Source organism: Pleurodeles waltl, chromosome 11 (assembly GCF_031143425.1).
Source record: "Pleurodeles waltl isolate 20211129_DDA chromosome 11, aPleWal1.hap1.20221129, whole genome shotgun sequence".
Lineage (NCBI taxonomy): Eukaryota > Metazoa > Chordata > Amphibia > Caudata > Salamandridae > Pleurodeles > Pleurodeles waltl.
In genome coordinates, this window is record NC_090450.1 from 243,605,111 (window position 1) to 243,627,300 (window position 22,190).

Here is a 22,190-nt window from a genome sequence, read left to right on the forward strand (position 1 = left end):
TAGAGCCCAGGAATGATATATTTGATCATAAGACAGTAACTCAAAATCGCGATTTCACTTTTACTTGCCTCCATAGGTCAATCGACGTATGTGGAATTCTAATAAAGATAACCATCAAAGAAGCTGGTAAGAAATGTCAACATATATGTCAATTTAAGAGGCCAAAAGACTTTAGCAACTTTTGCTGCAAATGTCCTTGCAGGATTCCAGTAATCATCACTGTAACATAGTCTCAAAAATTAAGGCAAAGATAAATCAGACGTAATCAAGAGTATCCACTAACCAAAAGAGAATAATATACCAGGACTACAGCAAGCAGGGCGTCTCTTGAACCTGGGCGGGTGTGAAGGATAAAATAGCCCAAAATTAGCCAGCAATCAAGGACACTTGCAGCTGTGGGCATTTATTGCCCAGTTATTGAAACGAACAGGATGGAAATAACCAGGGGTGTGCAAAATCTGTGTGATTTGCTGTTGCGTCATTATGCTAAATTATGGCAAAATTAAGCATAATTTTGGGAAATGTAAACCTGCCATTTTGTGAAACATTTTAGTGCGACATGCACCTCGTGTCAATTTTTGGTGTGAGGATGCATTTAAATAAAATGCCCGCGATCAACAGCTGCTCGTGGTCTGTGGTTTCTGTGAGTTGCTGGTAAATTATTATGGCAAATCACGTTTGCTGTAAATTTTTACCATGAGTATTGCATAATTACGCAAAGGGGAATACTGATGTATTTCCAGGAATTTCGCATAACAAGCGTAATGCAAAATTCCTGTAATTAAGCTAGTGTAAATTAAATTTCGTTCAGGCCTAGAAGTAACCCAGTTTCCGCACACTGGAGGCAGTATGCAACCAGAGTGAAATATGTGCAGTCTACCGGTACAGTAAAAAATACTCAAATACTTTAGCAACCAAGAGGACTGAGGGGCTCCAAAGTCTACAAAAACAATTGGGAAGGAAGAAGGGAGCCCAGTTACTCCAGCAACGGGACATGGACACCCACAATATACAGCGACCAGCAGGATAGAGCCTGTCCAACTCCTTTGATCTGGGGAATAGCATTCACTCGTGTCAATTGTGAGTTTTCTGATATCTCTGGTCCTGGACCTATCGGGTCTGCAAACTCCAAGGCCAATATTTTCAGGCACTATAATACTAGACTCAAAGCCTTGTGTGCAGCTGAACAGGCTGCAGTTGGGTGCTTCTCCAGGCCCCGCCCTCGCCCATACAGCAGCATGGGGGGATAGAAAAAGTTCTCCCACCATATGACGCTAAAGCTGCTCTTCCTTCCTGCTTCCTCCCACACCATGAGGGAGAAAAAAGACCCCAAAAATATTTAACACCTGCTTAAAGTAGGTGGTAAATGTGTATGGATATGAGCACGTTCTTAACCTTAGAAGGGAGGAAATATGTGGAATTGTCACCAGTATTTTCGGGTCCATGTGTTATTCTCCAATCCAGGAGAAAATAACTCTTAACCCCCAGATAGCAGTGTTGGATACTGTTCAGAATCAGAGATTCCTGCCCTCCAGTAGCCCTGCACATACATCAGGGGCGCTCTTAAAGAGGCCCAAAATCTTCATCAACTAGAACAGAAGGGACCCGAAACCCACACCAAACAAGGGGCTGAAATGGACGCAAACAATTCAGCTACCAAGAGAGTGGAAACAAAACAAGTTAATTCGACCCTTAATATAGAAAGAGCATAAACTAAATAAGGCATTGCAGCACAATCCCAAAGAAGAAGCAACCAAAAATGAAGGACCCCAATAGCTCAGTGTAAGACATAGGCGCGAGCAGATCCAAATACTCCAGCAACAATGATGGAAATTACCAAGTGGTGAATGAAACATAAATGCTCCTAGAAATATAATGAAAGAAACCAAATGATTGAGAACAAACAGGACGACTGTTGGTAGACGGTGACTCCTATGTAACAGAGAATGAATAAAACCAACAGACTTCAGCAAATTGAAGAGTAACAGGGACACAAACATTCCGGAAACCAGTAGTATAAAAAAAAAACACGAATTGCAATCACCAGGGTTGATTGATGTCCCCAGACAGAAGCATCAGAGTTGGAGAGGACATAAAAACTAAAATGGCCAGCTTGGCAGATGCCCTCCTTCAACGTCAGACTGGAAAAATACTGTACCTCAAGCAACAGAGACTAGAGGCAAGACCGTCAATATAGATTACTGAAAGTTGAGCTTTGTATTGTGACATCGAAGAAACTGAAAATGTTGCCATTCCGTCTGAAAGGTCCTTCTGTTTGCACATGACGTCTGGTTTTTATTGACGGAAGTCATAATACTGCGTGTAGATCTTCTAGCTGGAGCGCCAGGGTTTGTTCCTGCGTGAGATGTGCAGGCTCCTGTCAGCGAAGGTGAATGCAACGTTAACAGAAAAGACGAAGGTCCGCGTGAAGTAGTGTCATTCGAACTGGAGCTATCAGCACCGCAGGGAGCGGACAGCGCCTGGTCCAGCGCTCACGCCTGAGCAGTGATTGTCTTGCTTGCCGCGGGGGGATTAGAGGAAGGTTGTTTACAGTCGCGTGCCTGCACAGCCCTACTTGGGATTCAGCGATGGTCCGAGAGTGAAATTTGTTATTTGCAAATATGCCACAGGGTCTTGAAACCGCCGGGGAGCCCGCACACTCCCACGAGGGTATGGATTAAATTTGAAGATCGCCCTTATTAAACGCTGGGATAGCAGGTGCCCGGAACGTTTTTGTTCATTTTGAGAATATACGCGGAAAAAACATGTGTCGGGATTCATATCTACGCGCTTTACATTTTTTCGGGCATATTGTCTAATATCTCTGGATAAGGATGGTGAGTTTGGCATCATTCTGTGTCTTTGCAAGTTTCTGAAATCGTGATTTTTTTTTATAGAAATGTATAGTTTGTCGTTCACTTTATGGGATCGGCTACATTTAGTTATATTTTTAATTCCTCACTCTCTTTGTCGCCTTTTCTTTGTCTCGCTCTCTCTCTCGATTTCTCCGTTTCATAATTGCCGCTCTCTCTCCTACTGTATATTACTGTGTGCCTCTCTCTGCCTTCTTTCATATCGGTTTCTCTTGTCTTTGTCCCCGGTCTCTCTCTGTCTCTGTTTGTATACTCCATGTCTTCCTGCTTCTGCCTCTTCTCTCTCTTTCTCTGACGTTCTCTCTTTCTCTTCTGATCGTTCTGCCTCTGCCTGTCTCTGTCTCCAATATCTCTGTCTCTTTCTCTCTGCTTCTGGAGGGTCTTGCTCTGTCTTTGCCTTTCTCCTGTGTCTCTGGTTGTTTGTATTGTTCGTCTGTCTTCTTCTGTATGTCTGTTTCCGCCTCTTGTTTGCTTGTCCCTCTCTTCTCCCTCTATATTTCTCTCTTCTTCTTCTTGACAGTCTGTCACTGTATAACTATAGCTCTATCCACGTCTCTTTCTATATCTTCCAACCTTTCCCTCTGTCTCTCTCTCGTCTCTCTGCTACAGCTCTATCTCTGCCTTAGCTGTCTCATTGCCTCTACTGCTTGGCTGTTTTCCTATCTGTGCTCCTTTCTATCTATTCCCACCTCTATGTACCTTATCTTTCATAACCAGGGCCACGTGAATTATGCAGCAAGAGAGGAACAAATTATGTAGCCGGATTGATTAAATTATGTGGCAAGAAAATGCAAATTAAGCAGCATAATGCGCACATTTTGTAATAGTATCACTGTATTAATTCGACCTTTATACACCTTAACACTTTCTGGAACTCCATTAGCTCCAGTTTAACACCCAAATACAGCTAAAGGTAACTCAAAGGTGACTAGTCTTTATTTGTTAAGGGCAATCCACCATGAGACAACATGTGTCGCACCATTTTTAGTAACTTTTGATCAGTTTGAACTACAAACATTTTTTTCTGTTAAAATCTGCAAATTATGCGGAATATTATGTGACAAATGAACAATTTTGCAGAAAATGTTGTGGCCCCAGAATAGCATATTTCCAGTGGTCCTTATTTGTCTCTTTCTGCAAATCATCTTTCTTCATTTTAATACCTGTCTATTTTGTTAGCCTTTTGCCAGTACAGTTAATAAACGCGTCTCCGTGTCAGTCTGAAATTTGTCAATTGTCAGATTTCACTATTCTTTGACTACATTCTTGCTACTTCAGCCAATTCATGAATTTATCTCGAGAAAGGACAGACCAAGTGAACGTCAATAGCGAGTGACTGTGGTTTAATTAAACACTTTATGTGGCAGTGCTCCTGTTCAATTTTAGGAGACTTAAAAAAAAAAAAAAACATTATGTACGTTCCTAAAAGAAAGAGTGCACGGGGTAAGAACATGTTTTCCCTCTGACAGTACCTTACTTCCATGGCCCCTATCTCTGACATTCCTAATATATTTTGCAGTATGGATACATAATGTTCTAATATATTTTGCAGTATGGATTCATAAACACGTGTCTGAAGTCGCTGATAGTAGAAAAATATGGCGAGGAGACGTGGGAAGAGTTGAGGTAACCTGTCAATTTAAATTAAATTTGTAAGTAACTACTTTTGCATATGTACTCGTCAAAGCCTTGATAATGCCTTCTGAATTGCATCAAAAAAGCCAACATATGTAACATGAAATTAATTGAAATATCAAAGAAACCTTAGTCAGACAAAAAGCTGCACATGTGTTCTGAAAAGCTCAATTCAGGAGAGCTAGTTTATTTTTTTGACCTTGCAGTAATATCATTTCCGGGTTGCTTCTCGGGCAAAAGGCACTGAGCTGGCGATTTGGTGTATACTGCTTTTCTTGTGAGTTCTTTACAGCAAGTATACATCTGTGCCTCATGTGTAGGAAAGATGTTGCAATAGAAGTCTGAACAAGGTTTAGCCAGATGGGAAGTAAGGTAGATTTATTTTATGCTAATGTGAAAAACGGTGATATTTTTAATTAAATGGTCATGATTGTCACGGAATTACGACAATTACGTGAAATATATTTCTGCTGTATCTCGTTTAAATGTCTCAATGAGGAAGAAAACCCACATGAGATATCAGCAGACGTTTGTTTTAATGCACAAATGTCTCAATGAAAGAAAAATGGTTCTCAGAGAGTCAGCTTGTACTCAAACTAGTCTCTCATGGTAATGAAAACCTGCAACATTTTTCAATAGGTGAAATGATGAAAACTCCGCACAGCTTTTATAATGCGAAATTCTTGAATTAAATGAGTGCGCTGCATAACACATTTCTACGTACATAATTTTAAAGCGAATCTCTCAACCTGACTGGGACAGATTTTGACTCACACAAAGTTATTAATTGGGACAAAAAGTAGACTATGACACCAATAAGACCAAAGGTCTTCACTGAGAAATCACAGTTTATGACTGCTTGCAATGCACTTTACCCATATGGCACATTTGTAAGAACATTTGTGGCAATGAATACGTTTTTAAACACATCGGGCCTTTGACAATATGCAAAACTGCATAGGATTATAATTCATGTACAAAGTTTTCTATTTTACCGCTGTTTACAGATAATTACATACAGAAAACCATCTATGTGCATGTCTGTATCTATTTTTAAATATAAACAAAATGGTAACCGATATTTTTGAATGATTGTCTCTGCTGTTAGCTAATTCTGCCAGGTTAGTATCTGTGCAGATTGACATTTAGGGTAAATAAAAAAAGATTTCCTACAAAGCTTAAAACTGCTGAGATGAATGTGTGTGAACTACAGTGCCCCTTTTTACATGTGAGCTTATTAATGTATCATATATGGGTACGTGTAGCAGGTAGACCCCTCAAGCATTTAGAAACAAATGCACATTTACTGTTTAAATATATGCAGAAATTTACTTACTGCAGCTTCATTTTTCACAAAACCCAAAATAAAATGGGTGGATAAAAACAGATGGAAATGATAAAACAAAACCGAGAGCCACAAATATAAGGTGTCCCTCGAGGGTTTATAGAGCTTATGAAGTAAAGAAGTTTAGGGTTAAGTGAGCTGCAAATGGTCCTTTTAGGGCACCTCAATGAGCTCGCCCAGGCTAAGAAATATATGAGTGTGTGCGCATGCGCGTGCAAGTTTGAATGTGTCAATTTCCTCCAGCCTGCTTGCCTCCATGCTGGCATCTCTGGCACACCTACCACAGTACCACCACAAACAGCTGCTTAGTTCATTTGCTCCACATTTAAAGTAGTACTACACACACCATCAAGAGGCGAATCCACCACAGCTACAAATCTGTGCATATTGTGTCAAAAAATAACACAATCACCTTTTTGATTAGACCTTAGGGTCAGATATGTCAGTAAATGCCTACTCGCCAATGCAACCTTCTTACATGGTTGTACACAGATAAGTACCCACACACCATCATGCCCAGAATACATTGACCCACATAGAAGGATAGGCCTAGGGGAGAGGAACATTAGTCAGATAGCAAGACACAGCACTGTACCTCACCCCTTGTGCCTGCCTTTAGTTGTATCACTTATGCTTCCTCTTGTAGATGTCCTCCTTGCTCTATGTAACGTCATTTTCTTCATTTCCCTCTTTTGTTTGTGCCATTTGCGATTAATTCTTAGTGGACAACAAGGGTGCTCCCGATCTGCTAAAATAGCAATCTGGGGCAAAAATATATAATAAATGACAGTGGATCACTGTAGACTTAATCACGGAAATAATACCTAATAAGTTGGCGTAGGTAACTTCTATCCACAGTTAAAACAATAATAAAAATGTGAAAATAAAAATGAAGAAAAGAATCAAAGATTATTTAAACCAACCATAGCAAAGGGGTACGTGATACAATTTATTTACAAAATTGATAACAATATTAGAATTGTAGATGAATGCATGAATCAAGTGTTCAAACTCTGAAAAAGGTGCAAGGGGAATAGAAAAGTGACAAGTTCATAAAAAGTAAACCTATTACTCTTGACTCCGGAATTACTTTACAGGAATGGGGTCAATCAGAGTCAATTTTGCGTCTGTATTCAACAGTGTTAAAACCAGTGCTTATTTTGAGCTGGTGGTTTCCGGTCCTCGGCACCGGCACTTAATTGTCAGCACCAGCGCTCATGACAGTCTTGCACATGGGGTGTCGTCTGCCTAATTTAGGTATAGACACAACAACAGCTGTTTATAAACTCTTCATACATGTACAGTGACAAATACCTGCTTCCCAAACCATTCTATAGCTTTGGGGGCCTGGAATAGTCTGAATTGTCACACTTGTAGGATTGTGATGGCTAGGTATTGTGTTGGTACTGTCACTAGCAGTGCTGACAGGGACAATGGATGGGGCAAGATGCAGTGTCCTCCTGACATGGGCCCTGGCACTTATGTTTTTTTTTTTTTTTTACAAATTAAGCACTGGTTAAAACCTCTGGATAGTGTGAGGTCATCATCATGACAGGAGTGAATAGGTGAGCAGAAGCATGTGGGTCATGACTCCTGGTAAGTAGGAGAAGGGCGGAAGGGCCCAGAAGTCACCTTAAAGGGCCAATGAAGTGATTAACCAAGGAGCGTGGGTCAAAGCTCCTGGTGAATAGGAGGAAGACAAAATCGAAGCAGTAGCAGTCATAGTGGACTATTTGTGAATAATACCAGGGTCTAACAGTGTTGATGAACCATCAAGCTCACAACAAGGTAAAGCTTGGCCTGAAATGCCCACTCCACAATACCAATATGAACACTGAGTAAAATAAGGAATGAAGTCCAGTGGTTAATTAAAAGGGAGTGGCATGCTAGAAATGCTTGATCCAGCAAAAATGTATCTGGGCCCAGGCTTGCTAATTATTTGAGGGCCCCCTGACAGTAAGCGCAGTGTGCCTAAATCTGGTGCTCATGAAGGAATCACTAGGGTTGCTGGAGCGAGCTTTTCTAGCGTGCCCTTGCCTTTCAGTTGAGCACTGGGCTTCATTCCTTATCTTATTCAGTTTTCCTAATGGCATTGCTGAGTGGGCATTTCACCAGGAGCTTTGACCCACGGTCCTTGGTTAATCACTTAGGGCCATATGTACGAACACATTTTCCCATTGACACAGAATGGGAAAAACCCTTTGCTACATCTGGTCCTTAATTTGCCCTTTAAGTGACTGCTATGCCCTTCCACTCTTCTCCTACTTATCAGGAGCCATGACCCACATCTCTGTGCTCATCTGTTCGCTCCAGTCCTGATGATGACCTCACATTATCCAGAGACTGAAACGCTGTTGAATACAGAAGCAATTTGGACTCTGGTTGACCTCACTCCTGTACAGTCAAAAATCCACTTTTGTAAAATAACTCTAGAATCAAGAGTCATACATCTTTTTTATTTTTTGTTTATATGCACTCGTTACTTCTCTAGTCACTTTGCACCATTTTCACAGTTTGAGCACTTGATTCATGTAATAATCTACAATTCCATTATTATTATTATTTTATAAATATATTGTATAACGTACTCCTTTGTTATGATTGGTTTCAATATTCTTAGATCATGCTCTTCATTTTTAATTGCATATTTTGATTAATGTTTCAACTGTAGATCGAAACTACATTCAATAACTTACTAGGTATTATTTTTGGAAATAAATCGACAGTAAAGCACTGTCCTTTGTTATATATAATTTGCTATTAATGTTAGTGTAGTTTCTTTACAACAGTCTGACATAGGGTTTATGTATTTTTTGCGCATAGATCGTATTTTTCAAAATCTTCTGGCACAACTGCTTCGACAGTTGTGTGTTACTTGCTAAATGCTTTGGTGCCGAATGTGAAAACCTACATCCACGAGCACCGTCTGTTTATTTTTGTTCACAGAATGAAGGCCGGAGTTCAAGACAACTTCATGACTTATGAGGTGTACCAAGACGAGATCACAATGCAGCTTGTGGAAGAGGCCTGCGCAGTGCTGGGTAGGTTTGCCAAGCTTCAGTGGCAGGCGCTGAGCAAAGCAGGGCAAGTGATACCAGAGAGATTCACCAAACGTGCTTCAATGCTACCCAGCAAGGCAGCAGTTATCATGGGGTCCAGCGCCTAGGTACAGGCGAACCTGGTCGTTTTGTAAACAAGCCCTTGCCAAACAAGGCACGGTTTGAAGGCGACGGAATGTAAATGAGGCCCAGACCTATGTGGTTTGTACAGGAAATCCATGCGAACGACGTAAGGGCGTAGTAGGGGGTACGAGGGTTACCCTTCAGGGACCTCCCATTCAGCCTTTGAATGCATATGAACCAGGTAACACGCAAACACAAAACCCCACTCACGTGCACACACACTTTAAGTTTTACAGGCTGACCAAGCTGAACAACTTCTGTTTTATTGATAAAAGTAGCACATCTTATTAATGCAAAAAACTTAAATGCTTGCTTTACACTGCTCTTAAAGTAAATTAAATACAGCGTTTAAAAAAATGTGTTGCTCCACTATGTATCTTAAAACGCCATATAGTTAATTATTTCCAGACGGTGGCGCTATTCGGCCGTAGCACGCTAACGCAGTGTTCCTCTCACAGATGTCCCCCCGGCCGTGGTGCTGAAACAGTTCGGGGAGTACTTCTTCGAGTTCTGTAAGCGGTCCGGCTATGACCACATGCTAAGGACGCTGGGCAGTAACCTCTATGAATTCATCGAAAACCTGGATGCGCTGCACAGCTACCTGTCCCTCTCCTACCAGGCAAGTCCACTCGACATAAAATGCGTGTGCTTCGAATTTACATACCTGCGAACGAGCACGGCCATGACATGCTAAGATGCGCTTACAGCTAGCGCAGAGTGCGCTTCATCTTAACTTGCTTATTTGTATGGGCATTATGAGTAAACGAGGCCCGTGTAAAAGGGCTTCTGCTTGGGAGGCTTTTGAGCACTGTTTATTCCTGGCTGAAATTCTAGTTGGTAGTAGTTGCATTTTGGAACCGCATTAGAATGAGATCAGTTGATTTTATTGGTCCCCAATAATGTTTTTGGGGTTTAGTTTGTCTTAAACAATTTTATGATATATTATGTCTATTTGTAAAGCACACTATGACCTGTAACGGTAACTTGACGCTGAGGAAGTGTGTGTGCCTAGCTCCTCCTATGATAGGTTGGTTAACTAAAATGCTGGGTTTTCATTCCTTCCCGAATTTAAGAAGAGAGGAGGATGCTATGATGTGGATTGGGAGGCCATTACACATTTTTTTTGGAGTGATGTAATAGAATGCCCGTCCTCCTGATCTGATTCTGTGTATGTATGGTATGTGTGCAAGTAGATGTACTGCACAGGTGTCTGGGGCGGTTGGTGGAAGTATTGGGACCTAAGTTGTGTGGTGCCTTGATTGTGTATGTGAGGAGTTTGAAATAAGTGCATTTCTGTATTGGGAGCCAGTGGAGCTCCCTCAGGTGTGGTGCAAAGTGAGTTCCGTGTAGGTGATTGAGGAAGAGTCTGGATGTTTTGCAGTCTTCTAGTGAGTTGATTGGTGAACCTGGCGTAGAGGGTGTTTCAGTAGCCCAACTTGATGGTGACTAGGGCATGAGTAACAGTTTTTCTAGTGTTGATTGGGATCCATTTGAAGATCTTCCTGAACATCTTCAGGATGTGGCATGGTTGTTGGTCCAAGATCAGCCATCCACCAGTTGGAGTCCCATAGTGAGCTGTGCTTCCTGAAGGTCACTATTTCTGTCATGTCGGTGTTGAGCTTGAGACAGTTGGCTTTCATCCAGTTAGCGACTTTGAGTTATTCAGGTAGTGAACATGTTTCTTGTGGGTGAGGGAGAGTATGAATTGCATGTCATCAGTGTAGAAGAGGACTTTGATATTGTATGCACAAATGATGTTGGCAAGAGGGATCATGTATGTGTGGAAGAGGGTGGGACTTAGTGATGAACCTTAAGGCACTCCATAGATGAGTTTGAGGGCTTTTGCAGAATAAGGTGGCAGGCTGACAGCTTATGTTCTATTTGTTAGGAAGGAGCAGATCCAGTGTAGTGTGGGTCATTGGATACCATTCTTATGCAGGCGCCAAATCAGGATGGGGCGTGAAACTGTGCAAAAAAAAACCCATTACATTCTCTCTGTTTTCTGTTAGTCATTGGTAGCCCAACTTTGAACGAAAGCATGGGGTAACTGGTCAACTGTCCCACAAAGGCACTGCTATATTTGCAAAATTCGAGTCCAAAATATTCAATGTTAGCAATGGTTTCATTCAAAAATGTAATTGATTATTGCTTCACCATTTTGTTGCCAATCATAACATGGTACATGGTTTCATTTGCTTGTCAAAACTTTCATGGCAAAATTAATTTCACCATGAACTCGGTTTTCAATGTGTCCACTCATATGCTTGTTTGTCTTGTTGTCCCCATTATGTATTTCATACTTTATGTGGATGCCTAGGGATGCTCAGGTATAGGTAGAACGTTGCTCCAAGATGGATTTGTTCCATGTCATGTAATACGGTACTCTGAATTCAGATTTATCACTTTCTGTGCCAAGTGGCTTAAAAATGAATTCACCAAGCCTTCAATTCACTAATAGCTCCCAAGCGAGCCCTCTGAAATGCAGGGCCACTGGCATCCCCAGGTACCTGCCTAAAACTACCCTAAACATAACGTTTTGAGACATTGCATTTTGGAACTGAATTGGAGGATTAATAACCACCCGATGAAGGGCTTCAGTCCGAAATCAGTCACTAATATTGCCAATGCCCATAGTAAAGATGATAAAATTTCCGAGTGGATTTGTAATATCAGTTTGTGCACTAGTCTGGAATCATGTTCTTGGCTAGCACCACGTCTCCAAATATTACAAGGGAATACATTTTTTCATGCTATGTGCATCTATTAGTCAGGTCAGAATGGAGTTCACAAGGCCAAAAATTCACCCAATGTGAAACATGCCGCTTCCCAAGCATTTTGGCCTATCTAACAAAATATTGATTGATGGCGTATTATTGTTTGTCATTTGGAACACTTGTTAAGGAAGTGAAGGCAGTGATGAAGAGTTATTGTTCTGAGCAGGAATCATCCCAGGGCCAATGTTCAGTAACTTGGATTAGAATACAAACTTTATAAGTATTCCCATTTTTAAAGTGCAGCAGATCTCCGGTCACTGCATTCATAAAAGACAATAACATAATAGTTGTGTGTCTAGAGTACCTGATCACCCCAAAGGAACCCTCTTAACACAATTGGCATTCCAAGACTGCCAGTCATACACTTGAATGCTTTGTAATGCATGCACACATGGGCAAATGAATACAATCTTTGGTAAAGCCAATAACTTGCCTGTTTAGAGCCGAAATCGATTGGCTATGCCAGTGCTTGTTCTCCCCTAGATGTCTCCTGAGTCCTTTCTTCCATTCTCTGGACACCAATTGTGAGTCCTCCAACTCATTTGGCTGCTCAACCTTCCGTTTTGATCCCAGAAATAAAAAACATTATATTTTCCTTTATATTATATTTATTTCCTTTCATTTATATGTTCCATCTGGCACCTTATACAGCAAATTACATTATTATTTTTAGTTGGAAAAGCCATTTACCCCTAAAGGTTTGTTATGGGTGTATAACGACCTTCAAAATTTAGTCCCACCATATTAGGCAAGTCATTCTATGACTTCTTCTGAAAATTAACTAACGTTTGATTGTGCGCCAGGGTAGTTTGTCGTTGGGCCAAAATACTTCTTTATTTTCAGTTGCTGGAGATTTTCAATGTACCGTATTTTCCGGCGTATAAGACGACTGGGCGTATAAGACGACCCCCTACTTTTCCTGTTAAAATATAGGGTTTGGGCTATACTCGCTGTATAAGACTACCCCTCTTCCAACGCACACCAAATAAAAATTTAAAAACATCAGATTTGATTTTAACATGGTAATTTTAATTCAAATGCTTATGACATGCAGGTACTTAGTAGGAAAACTGTCACTTATAAACAGAAGGCTGTTTGTCATCAAACATGTAAACATAAAACAGTGCAAGTGGAATAGCCTGGAGCACATGCAGGAATACGTGCCTGTCCAGACAACTGCCAGCGAGGATTGCGGCACACGGTAAGGACAGCTCAACTCACGGTTGACCAATCAGCTCTGTGTCCACAAGTAGCTGAATCTTGTGGGATGCGGAACCCATCATACGCTTGGAATCGATTTCCAAATGCAACGCACGGTGGCTCAGCTACAGGGTGCCTGTCCCTGAAGTTTCAGCACACCGTATACCAGCGTATAAGACGACCCCCGACTTTTGAGGAGATTTTCAGGGGTTAAAAAGTTGTCTTATACGCCGGAAAATACGGTAATTGGATTGCAAGTGTAACCCACTGTCCTAGGTCCAGAGGGTGTAGTGATGTGGTTTAGAATGTGTGAAGGTCACCTGGAACCTTATGACATCGCTTGTCTATGATGTCGTGTGGTTCCATAGTCCTTCACTGACGGTTATTCAGCAGCTTGACTTTGTGCCCCCTTACCTCGGGAAAAGCTGTCGCAATCTATTATTAATAAACATTTGTGGAATTCATCCGGTGTCTCCATTCCTTCAAAAGTGATGACGAGGATGAATCAGGGTTGAGGACAAGAAACGCTGTTTACGCTATGGAAGCATCTCCGGCAGATTTTGTTTGCTGTTTACGGCACGGAAGCATCTCCGGCAGATTTTACTCCTTAGAAGCTCGTCAGGAGTTAGCAACACTCCTCTGAATATCTGCTGTCATTGTGAGTGTTTACGATTCCTCGGTGGGGGCACAGAGTTCACTTTTAAAAGCGGTGTTCAAGTTATTTATGGTATCGTTCACGTGCCACATTCTATGCATGTGAAGCAACGCACTCTCAGATTTCTTCATTCGCACGCCACGTCCTATGCGTGTGAAGCTATGCGCACACAGATTTCTTTCTTGAATCTCCTCTCGCGCACAATGTAACTGTAATAATAATACTCACAGGACTCGTAGGAGCTTCTAACGCAAATAACTCTTACTTTTTCACTGCGACAACTGCTTCAACTTCTTTGTTCCTATTCAATGTATTTCCAGCCGCAGATCAACGAAATAGAAAGTGGACTTTAAGTTTCATATTCTTGTTTCCTGCAGTTCGGCCATCTTAGTTTGGGAAAAAGAGAGAAAGAAGAACAAGAAACATTTTTTGTATATTTCTATATTGATTTTGTGACATTACCTTTCTTCTACTGTGGAATTGTTCATTTTTAGTTGTTCACCTGTATTCTCTACTTGTATGTTTTTGAGGTTATTTGTGACTGTGTTTGTGACCCTACAGTTAAAAAAAAGGAATGTATTAATATTTCTTGACTTCACAAGTTCTACAATGCAGAATGTATTGCCTCCTGCTCCTTTTTTACAATATCCTGGGGATGCCCCTCTGGAATGGAAGCTATGGCTACGATCTATTAAGGCCTACCTAGGAGCTATTGATGGACACAAATTCAGACCTGAAAGAAAAATAAGTTTAATGTACTATTATTTGGGAGTTGAAGGTCAGAACATTTTTGATAATTTACCAGCATATGAAATGGACGATGAAGAAAAATTGGATGAATTTGAAATGGCAGTTGCACAATTGGACAAGCATTTTACCAAAACTAAGAATATTGTATTACACAGGTACAAGTTCTTTACTAGGTCACAAAATCCCAATGAAAGTATTGACACGTTTATTACAGCACTGAAAGTTCTAGCTGCAAAATGTGAATTTGAGAATTTTACTTCTCAACTCATTAGAGATCAATTAGTAGCTAGATGCTATTCTAAAAGAATTCAAGAGAAATTACTTACGTGTAAAGACCCTTCATTAGACAAAGCTATAGATATAGCGAAAAGTATTGAATGTTCTTTGGAAGATGCTAAGCAATTAGAACTATCTTTGTCTAATACGACTATTTCAGGAACAGTGACGAGTGTGCAGAGCAGTGATAACAGAAAACACTTTCGTGCTGAGTAAAAACAGGATGGTTCTTCAACCTCCAGAAATACTTCTTCAATTAAATACAATCAAAAGACTATTTGTTACATATGTGGTTCTTCTGCTCATGTATCTTCTTTCAAGAACTGTCCAGCATTAAATCAATAGTGCAGGAACTGCAGCAAAATGGGGCATTTTTCACAGGTTTGTAGGAGTATAAGAAAAAATATTGTTCATTGTGTGCTTAGTGAAGATACTGAGAACATCCAGCTAGAACATGATGACAATGAATTTGTGTTAGTAGTCAAAGATACAACAACATCGATTAACAAAATAGTAATAGACCCTGATTTTGATGTATTAAAAGAAGGGGTTGTAGCAAAACTTTTGGTGGATACAGGAGCTCGCATTACTATTGTATCACAGGAAAAATTTGATGAATTTTCTGCGTCAAAAACTCTTCTCCCTCCTGATGTTTCTACAGTTGCTTTTGAAGGAAGCAAAATTGATTTAATTGGTTATTTTGGGCTTCATTGTGTGTCAGTGATGAAACTATTCAAGAAAAAGTGTATGTAGCTAAAAAAGGGGATAATGTTTTGGGGTTAGTTCATCAAGCTGAATTCAAGTTGATTATCAAACCAGGACGGGAAAAACCTGTGTCTGTTGAGAAAAACAATTCAAATTGTGTCAAAACTGTTCCAGATTTTGTGTGTATCTGGCAACAGAAATTCAAATAGTTATTTCAGGACAAATTGGTAAAGATAACTAATTTTACACATATGATAAAATTGAAACAAGGCGCAGTGCCTGTAAAACATAAATTAAGAAATGTACCTTTAATTATAAGAACAGATTTGTCTAATTTGTTGAGGGACACGTGTGAACAAGGCATAATTGAGAAGGTAGAAGCAACCTTGTGGTTGTCCCCCATAGTTCTGGCAAAAGAAATAACAGGAGACTTAAGAATGTGCGTGGATTTAAGAAGTTTAAATGAGGTAATTTGGGTGGACAATTTTCCTTTACCAAGATTTGATGACCTAATCACGAAAGTTGGGTCATCTAGTTGGTTTACAAAACTGGATTTAAAGTCGGCATATCATCAGGTGGAATTGGATGTTGATTCCAGACATTTAACTGCATTTGTAACTCATGATGGAACATTTCTCTAGCCTCAGCTACTGCAGTTTTTCATAGATTGATGTCTGACATGTTTATTAACAATCCCAATGTAGTAGTTTTTCAGGATGACATTTTGGTGTTTTCTGTCACTGAAGTTGCACATGATAACATTTTGGAGGATATTTTAGATACATTGGAAGATAGAGGAGTCACTTTAAGAAAGGGTAAATGTATATTCAAATCTAGAGAAATTGAGTATCTGGGACATGTTTTATCCAAACAAGGTATTAAACCAAAACCAGATTAGTAAGAAGCATCTTAGAAGCTCCTGCTCCAAAAACTAAAGATCAATTATTGTCGTTTCTGGGGTTGTGCGAGTTCTATGCAAAATTTGTAAATGATTTTCCTAAGACCATTGAGTGTTTCAGAACTGTACTTAACAAAAAAAAAACATTTTCTTGGTCTAATGAGTGCAATAGAACGTTTGGGCAAATCAAACAGGATATCGTTAGAGCCCCTGTTTTGCAGCCCTTTTCAGAAGAAAAGAAAACAGTTGTGACTGTGGATGCATGCAAGTATGGTTTGGGTGCGGTTTTAACGCAACTATCGGATAATGGAAGTGAGAGCACTATTGGGTTTGCTTCAAGAACTCCATGACTGGTGGAACATAAATATACAGTGATTAAGAAAGAACTTTTGGCATGTGTGTGGAGTGTAGAAAAGTTTAAACAATATCTTTGGGGTTGACATTTTGTTTTAAAAACTGATCATCAACCTTTGGTGGAAATTTTGTCAGGAAAGAAAATTATACGCTCAACGGCCCGCATAGCTAGGTTGTCAGCCAAGCTTTTAGAATTAAATTTTTTGGTTGAGTACATTCCTGGTGGGAAGAACTGTAGAGCAGATTGTCTGTCTAGATTGCCCATTAAAGATGATGATGAACAAGAGTGGGAAACAGAAATTAAAGAATGTTTTGTGGTATGTATTGCAGAGAATGGCAAGTTGTCTGATGAAAAAGAATGGATTGATTCAGTACAAAAAGATAAATTGTTGTGTGAAGTGATGCATTTGGTTAAGTCTGGTTGGCCCAAAGAGAAGAATTTGTCGTCTGAGTTGCAACCATTCTGGAAAGTGTCTGATGAGCTATCCATTGAAGGAGATAAGTTGGTTAGAGGTAACAAGCTTATTCCTCCCGAGTGTTTTAGGAAAGATTTAGTTGCTAAGGCTCATTCTGGTCATTTGGGTGCCACCATTACCAAAAGAAAGTTGAGATTCTATTTTTGGTGGCCTAGAATGGACAAAGAAATTGACGAATATGTCAGAAGTTGTACACAATGTTGTATGAGTGATAAAGTATTAGTCACAGGAGGTGTTGTGGATTTGTTTGTTCCATCACCAGCTAGAGCTTGGCAGAAAATTGGTCTTGATTTTTTGGGTCCTTATCATGTATTACCACCTGACATGAGATGTTTTGTAGTGATTGTTGACCACCTTTCGAGATGGGTTGAGGTAGAATCTGTAAGGTTTCCAACTACCCAAAGTGTTTTCAATTGTTTGAAAAAGATCTTAATTCATGAGGGATTTCCAGATCAAATTTCAACCGATAATGGGGTTCAATTTGTGTCAACAGAAATGCTTCAGTTTTTGAGCAAATGTGGCATTAAACATATTAGGAATCCACCTTATCATCCACAAAGCAGTGGAATAGTGGAAAGTTTTAATCGTGTGCTAGAGGATTGTATCCAAGCTGCATACAGAAATAATATGACTGTGGATCAAACTGTTAAAGAACTTGTATGGTCCTTCGCACTACACCACATGCGGCCACAGGCAAAAGTCCTTTTGAACTCATGAGGGGTAGAATGGGGCAACTGAATTATGTCCCTTCTGGATGATTAAATTGTTTCATGAAGAGAGTGATTTAAAAGAAATTTGGCAGGTGGCAAAAACAATTCAAATAATGTGGGAAAGAAGAGGCTGAGTGGGATTCATGATAAGGGTGGAAAACTGCAGATGGGAGATTGGGTGAGAGTAAAGAATCCCATGTTAGTTAGAAAAGGTTTGTCAAAGTTCAAGGATTCTCAACAGATTCATGAATTACGCAGGAATGCTGCGAAACGTTCTGATGACAGTTGGTGGAGCACCGCTCGCTTAGCATTGGATCCTAGTGTGCAAGTACAGTTAGATAACACCTGTCTGAAATTACCTAGCCGATCTACTGTCAATGGTCCTGATGGAAATAAAAAGTGTGATAGGAGGAGAAGTATAAGAGTATGCCATAAGCCTACAAAATTTCAAGATTATGTTGTGTCTTAATAAGCTTAGTTTTTATGGTTTTTCCTCTCTGTAGGAGTCATAGTGTTTTGTAGAAGCATTATATTCTGTATAAGAATTGTTCTAGTTGTTCTTTCCATTATATAATGATTTATTTATGTTTCTTGGTCCAATTAATTGTCTTATTTTAAAGAGGGAAGAATTGTAGTGATGTGGTTTAGAATGTGTGAAGGTCAACTGGAACCTTATGACATCGCTTGTCTATGATGTCATGTGGTTCCACAGTCCTTCATTGACGGTTATTCAGCAGCTTGACTCTGTGCCCCCTTACATTGGGAAAAGCTGTTGCCATCTATTATTAATAAACGTTTGTGGAATTTATGCGGTGTCTCCATTCCTTCAGAGGGTCTATGATTGTGCATGTGTGTGGTTCAGGTCGTAACTTGTGGTACAAAACTATGCAAACTAGTTCCCTAGCTTAAAAGATACTGAGACTGATCGGACAGGCGCAACTCCAGTATCATGAGAATTGAGGGACAGTGCAGCTGGTTTGGTGTCTTAAGTTGGAAATGCCAGTAACGCTACAATTATTTGCAACCATCTTTTGATTCTATTATCTCTTTAATCTTATAACCAACAAATCTGCTAAACACATTCACGGCCATTACAAAGGATTTGCATAGCTCCCTATTTCAAACTAAGCAGATCTTGATTATCGGATGAGCAGTGCAAAGCAAGATAGGAAATCCAGTTATAGTAAAGCATTTTGGGTTGCACAATTCTAGATGAGGGTATCATCAAAGTTTCTTTGAGTGAAAGTGGATCTACAGTCACCTTCATTTGGTTCTAAAGTAACTGGTGTATACATTACTATTAATTAATAGCCTAATTCCAGTGGGGACCAAATTTCCCATGCAGAATTTGGCCCTGATTAAGAGCAGGTCAGTGTTTTCTCACCGCTCCATAAACTCCTGTTTTCACAGGGGTCAAAATAAAGAATTTAGTGGTATTTACCACACTCAGTAATTACTGGGTGCATTAAATATCTTGTTTTCTCATTACATTTCAGAAGGTCAACCCTGCCGGCATTTAAAAGATGAAGAGTGTGCAGTATTTACTGTACAATGCAGATTTTGGTTCAGTAAACATATTAATCTAAATTTTATTCCTCAGAAACTCAAAATCTGTGCTATTTATTGCACCTGCCAAATACCGTAACCAAGGATATCATTATTTAACTGGTGCAATAAAAAGCACCTGGATTCCAACAAACTCAGAATCAGGGTCTTTATGTGCTGAAGCCAAACTTACCCAGTAGTGTGTTCTCTATTCCATGTATCCTTCACAGACCAAGGTGATTTGTAATGTTCTTTGTAGTATTTAAGAATATGACATGGAGAAATACTGTCTGACATAAATAGATTGTACTAAATATCATTTATAAGCAAGTCATCACGGTGTACATTTTCTAGTTTTAACACCAAAGGGACAATATTTTAGTAAACCATATTCATCACACAGCATTTATGTCAGATGAAATTCTGGCAATGATATTCTGGTCCCACACCTTCCATCTTCCACTTCTTAGCACATTTTATTTCATAAAGGATATTTGTTTGAAAGAATTGTTTGAAAACTGGTTATGGTATGTTGGTTTCTATTGAACCTAGGAGTCATTTAGAGTTTGCCAGAAGGGCCTCACTCTCTCCCCCTAAATTAACAGGTCTCTCACCCCATCAAACTTGTGGTTTCCCCACCCCATTTAGAGGTCATCGCCCCCAATAAACTGGTTGGTAGACATGTATGTTGCTGCCAAGCTCTAAATGAGCCCACTAGTGTCTCGTGCCCAATGAGAAGTTCAGGTTGTAAACTGATGTGTGTTTTACAAAAGTTAGGCTTAGAATTTCTGGCGCTATATATTCTTCTGAGATCTTTTTGGGCCCATTGAGTAAAATAATGAACAGTGAAGCTCACAACCTACATGCTCTACCTATAAAGACTCAAACAACCACATTACCTACTTTCTATAATATTTGGTTCATGTTAGGCAGTTTAGCTCTTGAGTATAAATCTACCCAAGATGATTGTAAAATGTTAAATATCTAACTTTTCATATTCTCAGTCGACTCATTTAAATGTCTTTTGCACACCAAACAGCAAAGCATATTTTTGAAAATGAAACAGAGGAATCAATGCATCACTTTCAGTCTTCCACCAGGGTTTCCTCAACAACAACAAAGCACATTTGGTGCACATTTGCAAAGCTGACAAAGATGCTAGTCTATTTTACAATGAGAGATAACACAATTGTCCTCAGTGATATACCACCTATGAAGTCATGGCTTGGTTAGAAATAATGTCATTTTATTACTTCAGAGTCTACATAGTCTCCAGGTTAAGCCCTTTCTTTTTTGCCCTGTTTATAATTTCCTTATTTTCATGATACAGTTGATCCATTTTGCCTCTTGTTTATCCCTAGGAGGAGTCTAGTTTCCAATATAATTGCAAGTATCTGTAGTTAGGTTACCATAGAGAGAAAGAGGAGGTATGGACTGGGAGTAGATGGGGTGCAAGAGCTAGAGCTACTGACTTTGGAATGGGGAACCAAGTTTAAGTCCTGGCGTCAGCTCAACATCCAGTAATTCTGGGTAAATCACTTAGGGCCTGACTACAACTTTGGCAGAGGGGGTTAATCAGTCCCAAATGTGACGATATCCCGCCCACCGTATTACGAGTTCCATAGGATAAAATGGACTCGTAATACGGCGGGCGGGATATCCGTCACATTTGGGACAGATTAACCCCCTCCGCCAAAGTTGTAATTAGGCCCTTAAGTTCCCCGTGCCTAAAAAATCTGTCCTTATTTAATGTAACTGGTGCTCAAGTTAAGCACTCCAATACCTTCTGGCCAAGTTTGTGCTATATAAAAACCGCAATAAAGAAGGTGTCAGGCAACAATTACCCTTTATCTTTACCCCAGAATATGTATGTCTATTTCCATCCCTCAAAAATGTGCAGAGGGTAGATATGATGCGGGAGTTAAAGGGCCTTAAGGTGAGGGCTTCTTAGGTGTGGCTTTCAAAAGGACTTATTTGTGTGCCCTGATGACTGTGGTATGCTGCCGATTTGAGTGTACATTGGCAGCTAATGTAAGAATGACAAAATTGTTCTGGCTAAAGACCCGGCAGAGGAACGTAAGTCTTTGAGAGCTTAAGTGTGTTAGAGCCTCCTAAATCTTACTAGAATTTCAACAGTTTCTACTGTAGTGCAGTTAAATATACACTATGCTTTTTTTTACCAGTTGATTGGTGGATAGATATCACGTTGGTCGCAGTGAATACCTTTTCAGAAATAGGGCTGAGTAAAATGCATGATTTGCTCTGCACATTAAAAATACAGACTATTCTGCCTCCATAAAAGTCTCAGAAGAGTCACCTAGGATACATTTAACCACAAACAGGAACATCCTGTGATAAGTCACCTAGCCTACGTCAGGCCTCACACATAATGGAGGGCTAAGTAATCTATTTGCAAAACACCCAGAGCCAGTTCTGTGTGTGTTAGACAAGGAATGTTTCCCTTTTTGCAGTCACCCTTGATTTTTGACCTTTCGCTATACCCTTTATGTTTGCTGGTTGTAGAACTCTGTGAACTTTAGCCCTTCTAATTAGTGAAAAATTGCCTGTGTTTCTCCTTTCAACATGGTGAAATTGGCATACACCTAATTGACATATTTACCTTGCTTTTAAGTCCCTCTATATGGTACAAAGTGTACCATAGTGTGTGTGTTATACAGTGTTTTAGAGTGGAGGGGCATAGAGTGGAGTGGCGTAGAAGGGAATGGTGTATTATAGCGTGGAATGGTGTGTCATAGGGTAGAATGGCATGTTGTAGAGTGCAGTGACATCTCCTACAGTGGAGTGGTGTAGA

The 22,190-nt window shown here is 39.9% G+C and overlaps 1 protein-coding gene across 1 annotated transcript in view; it reads left to right on the top strand.

Moving 5' to 3' along the window:
- Positions 1 to 2,310: 2,310 nt before the first annotated feature.
- Positions 2,311 to 22,190, top strand: part of LOC138266600 (guanylate cyclase soluble subunit beta-2-like) — a 480,633-nt gene continuing 460,753 nt past the window's right edge. The window contains exons 1-4 of the mRNA XM_069215434.1: positions 2,311 to 2,837; positions 4,426 to 4,499; positions 8,800 to 8,894; positions 9,494 to 9,654. Of these exons, the coding sequence (XP_069071535.1) occupies positions 2,835 to 2,837; positions 4,426 to 4,499; positions 8,800 to 8,894; positions 9,494 to 9,654 (333 nt within the window). The 5' untranslated portion in view covers positions 2,311 to 2,834. The remainder of the gene's footprint in view (positions 2,838 to 4,425; positions 4,500 to 8,799; positions 8,895 to 9,493; positions 9,655 to 22,190) is intronic.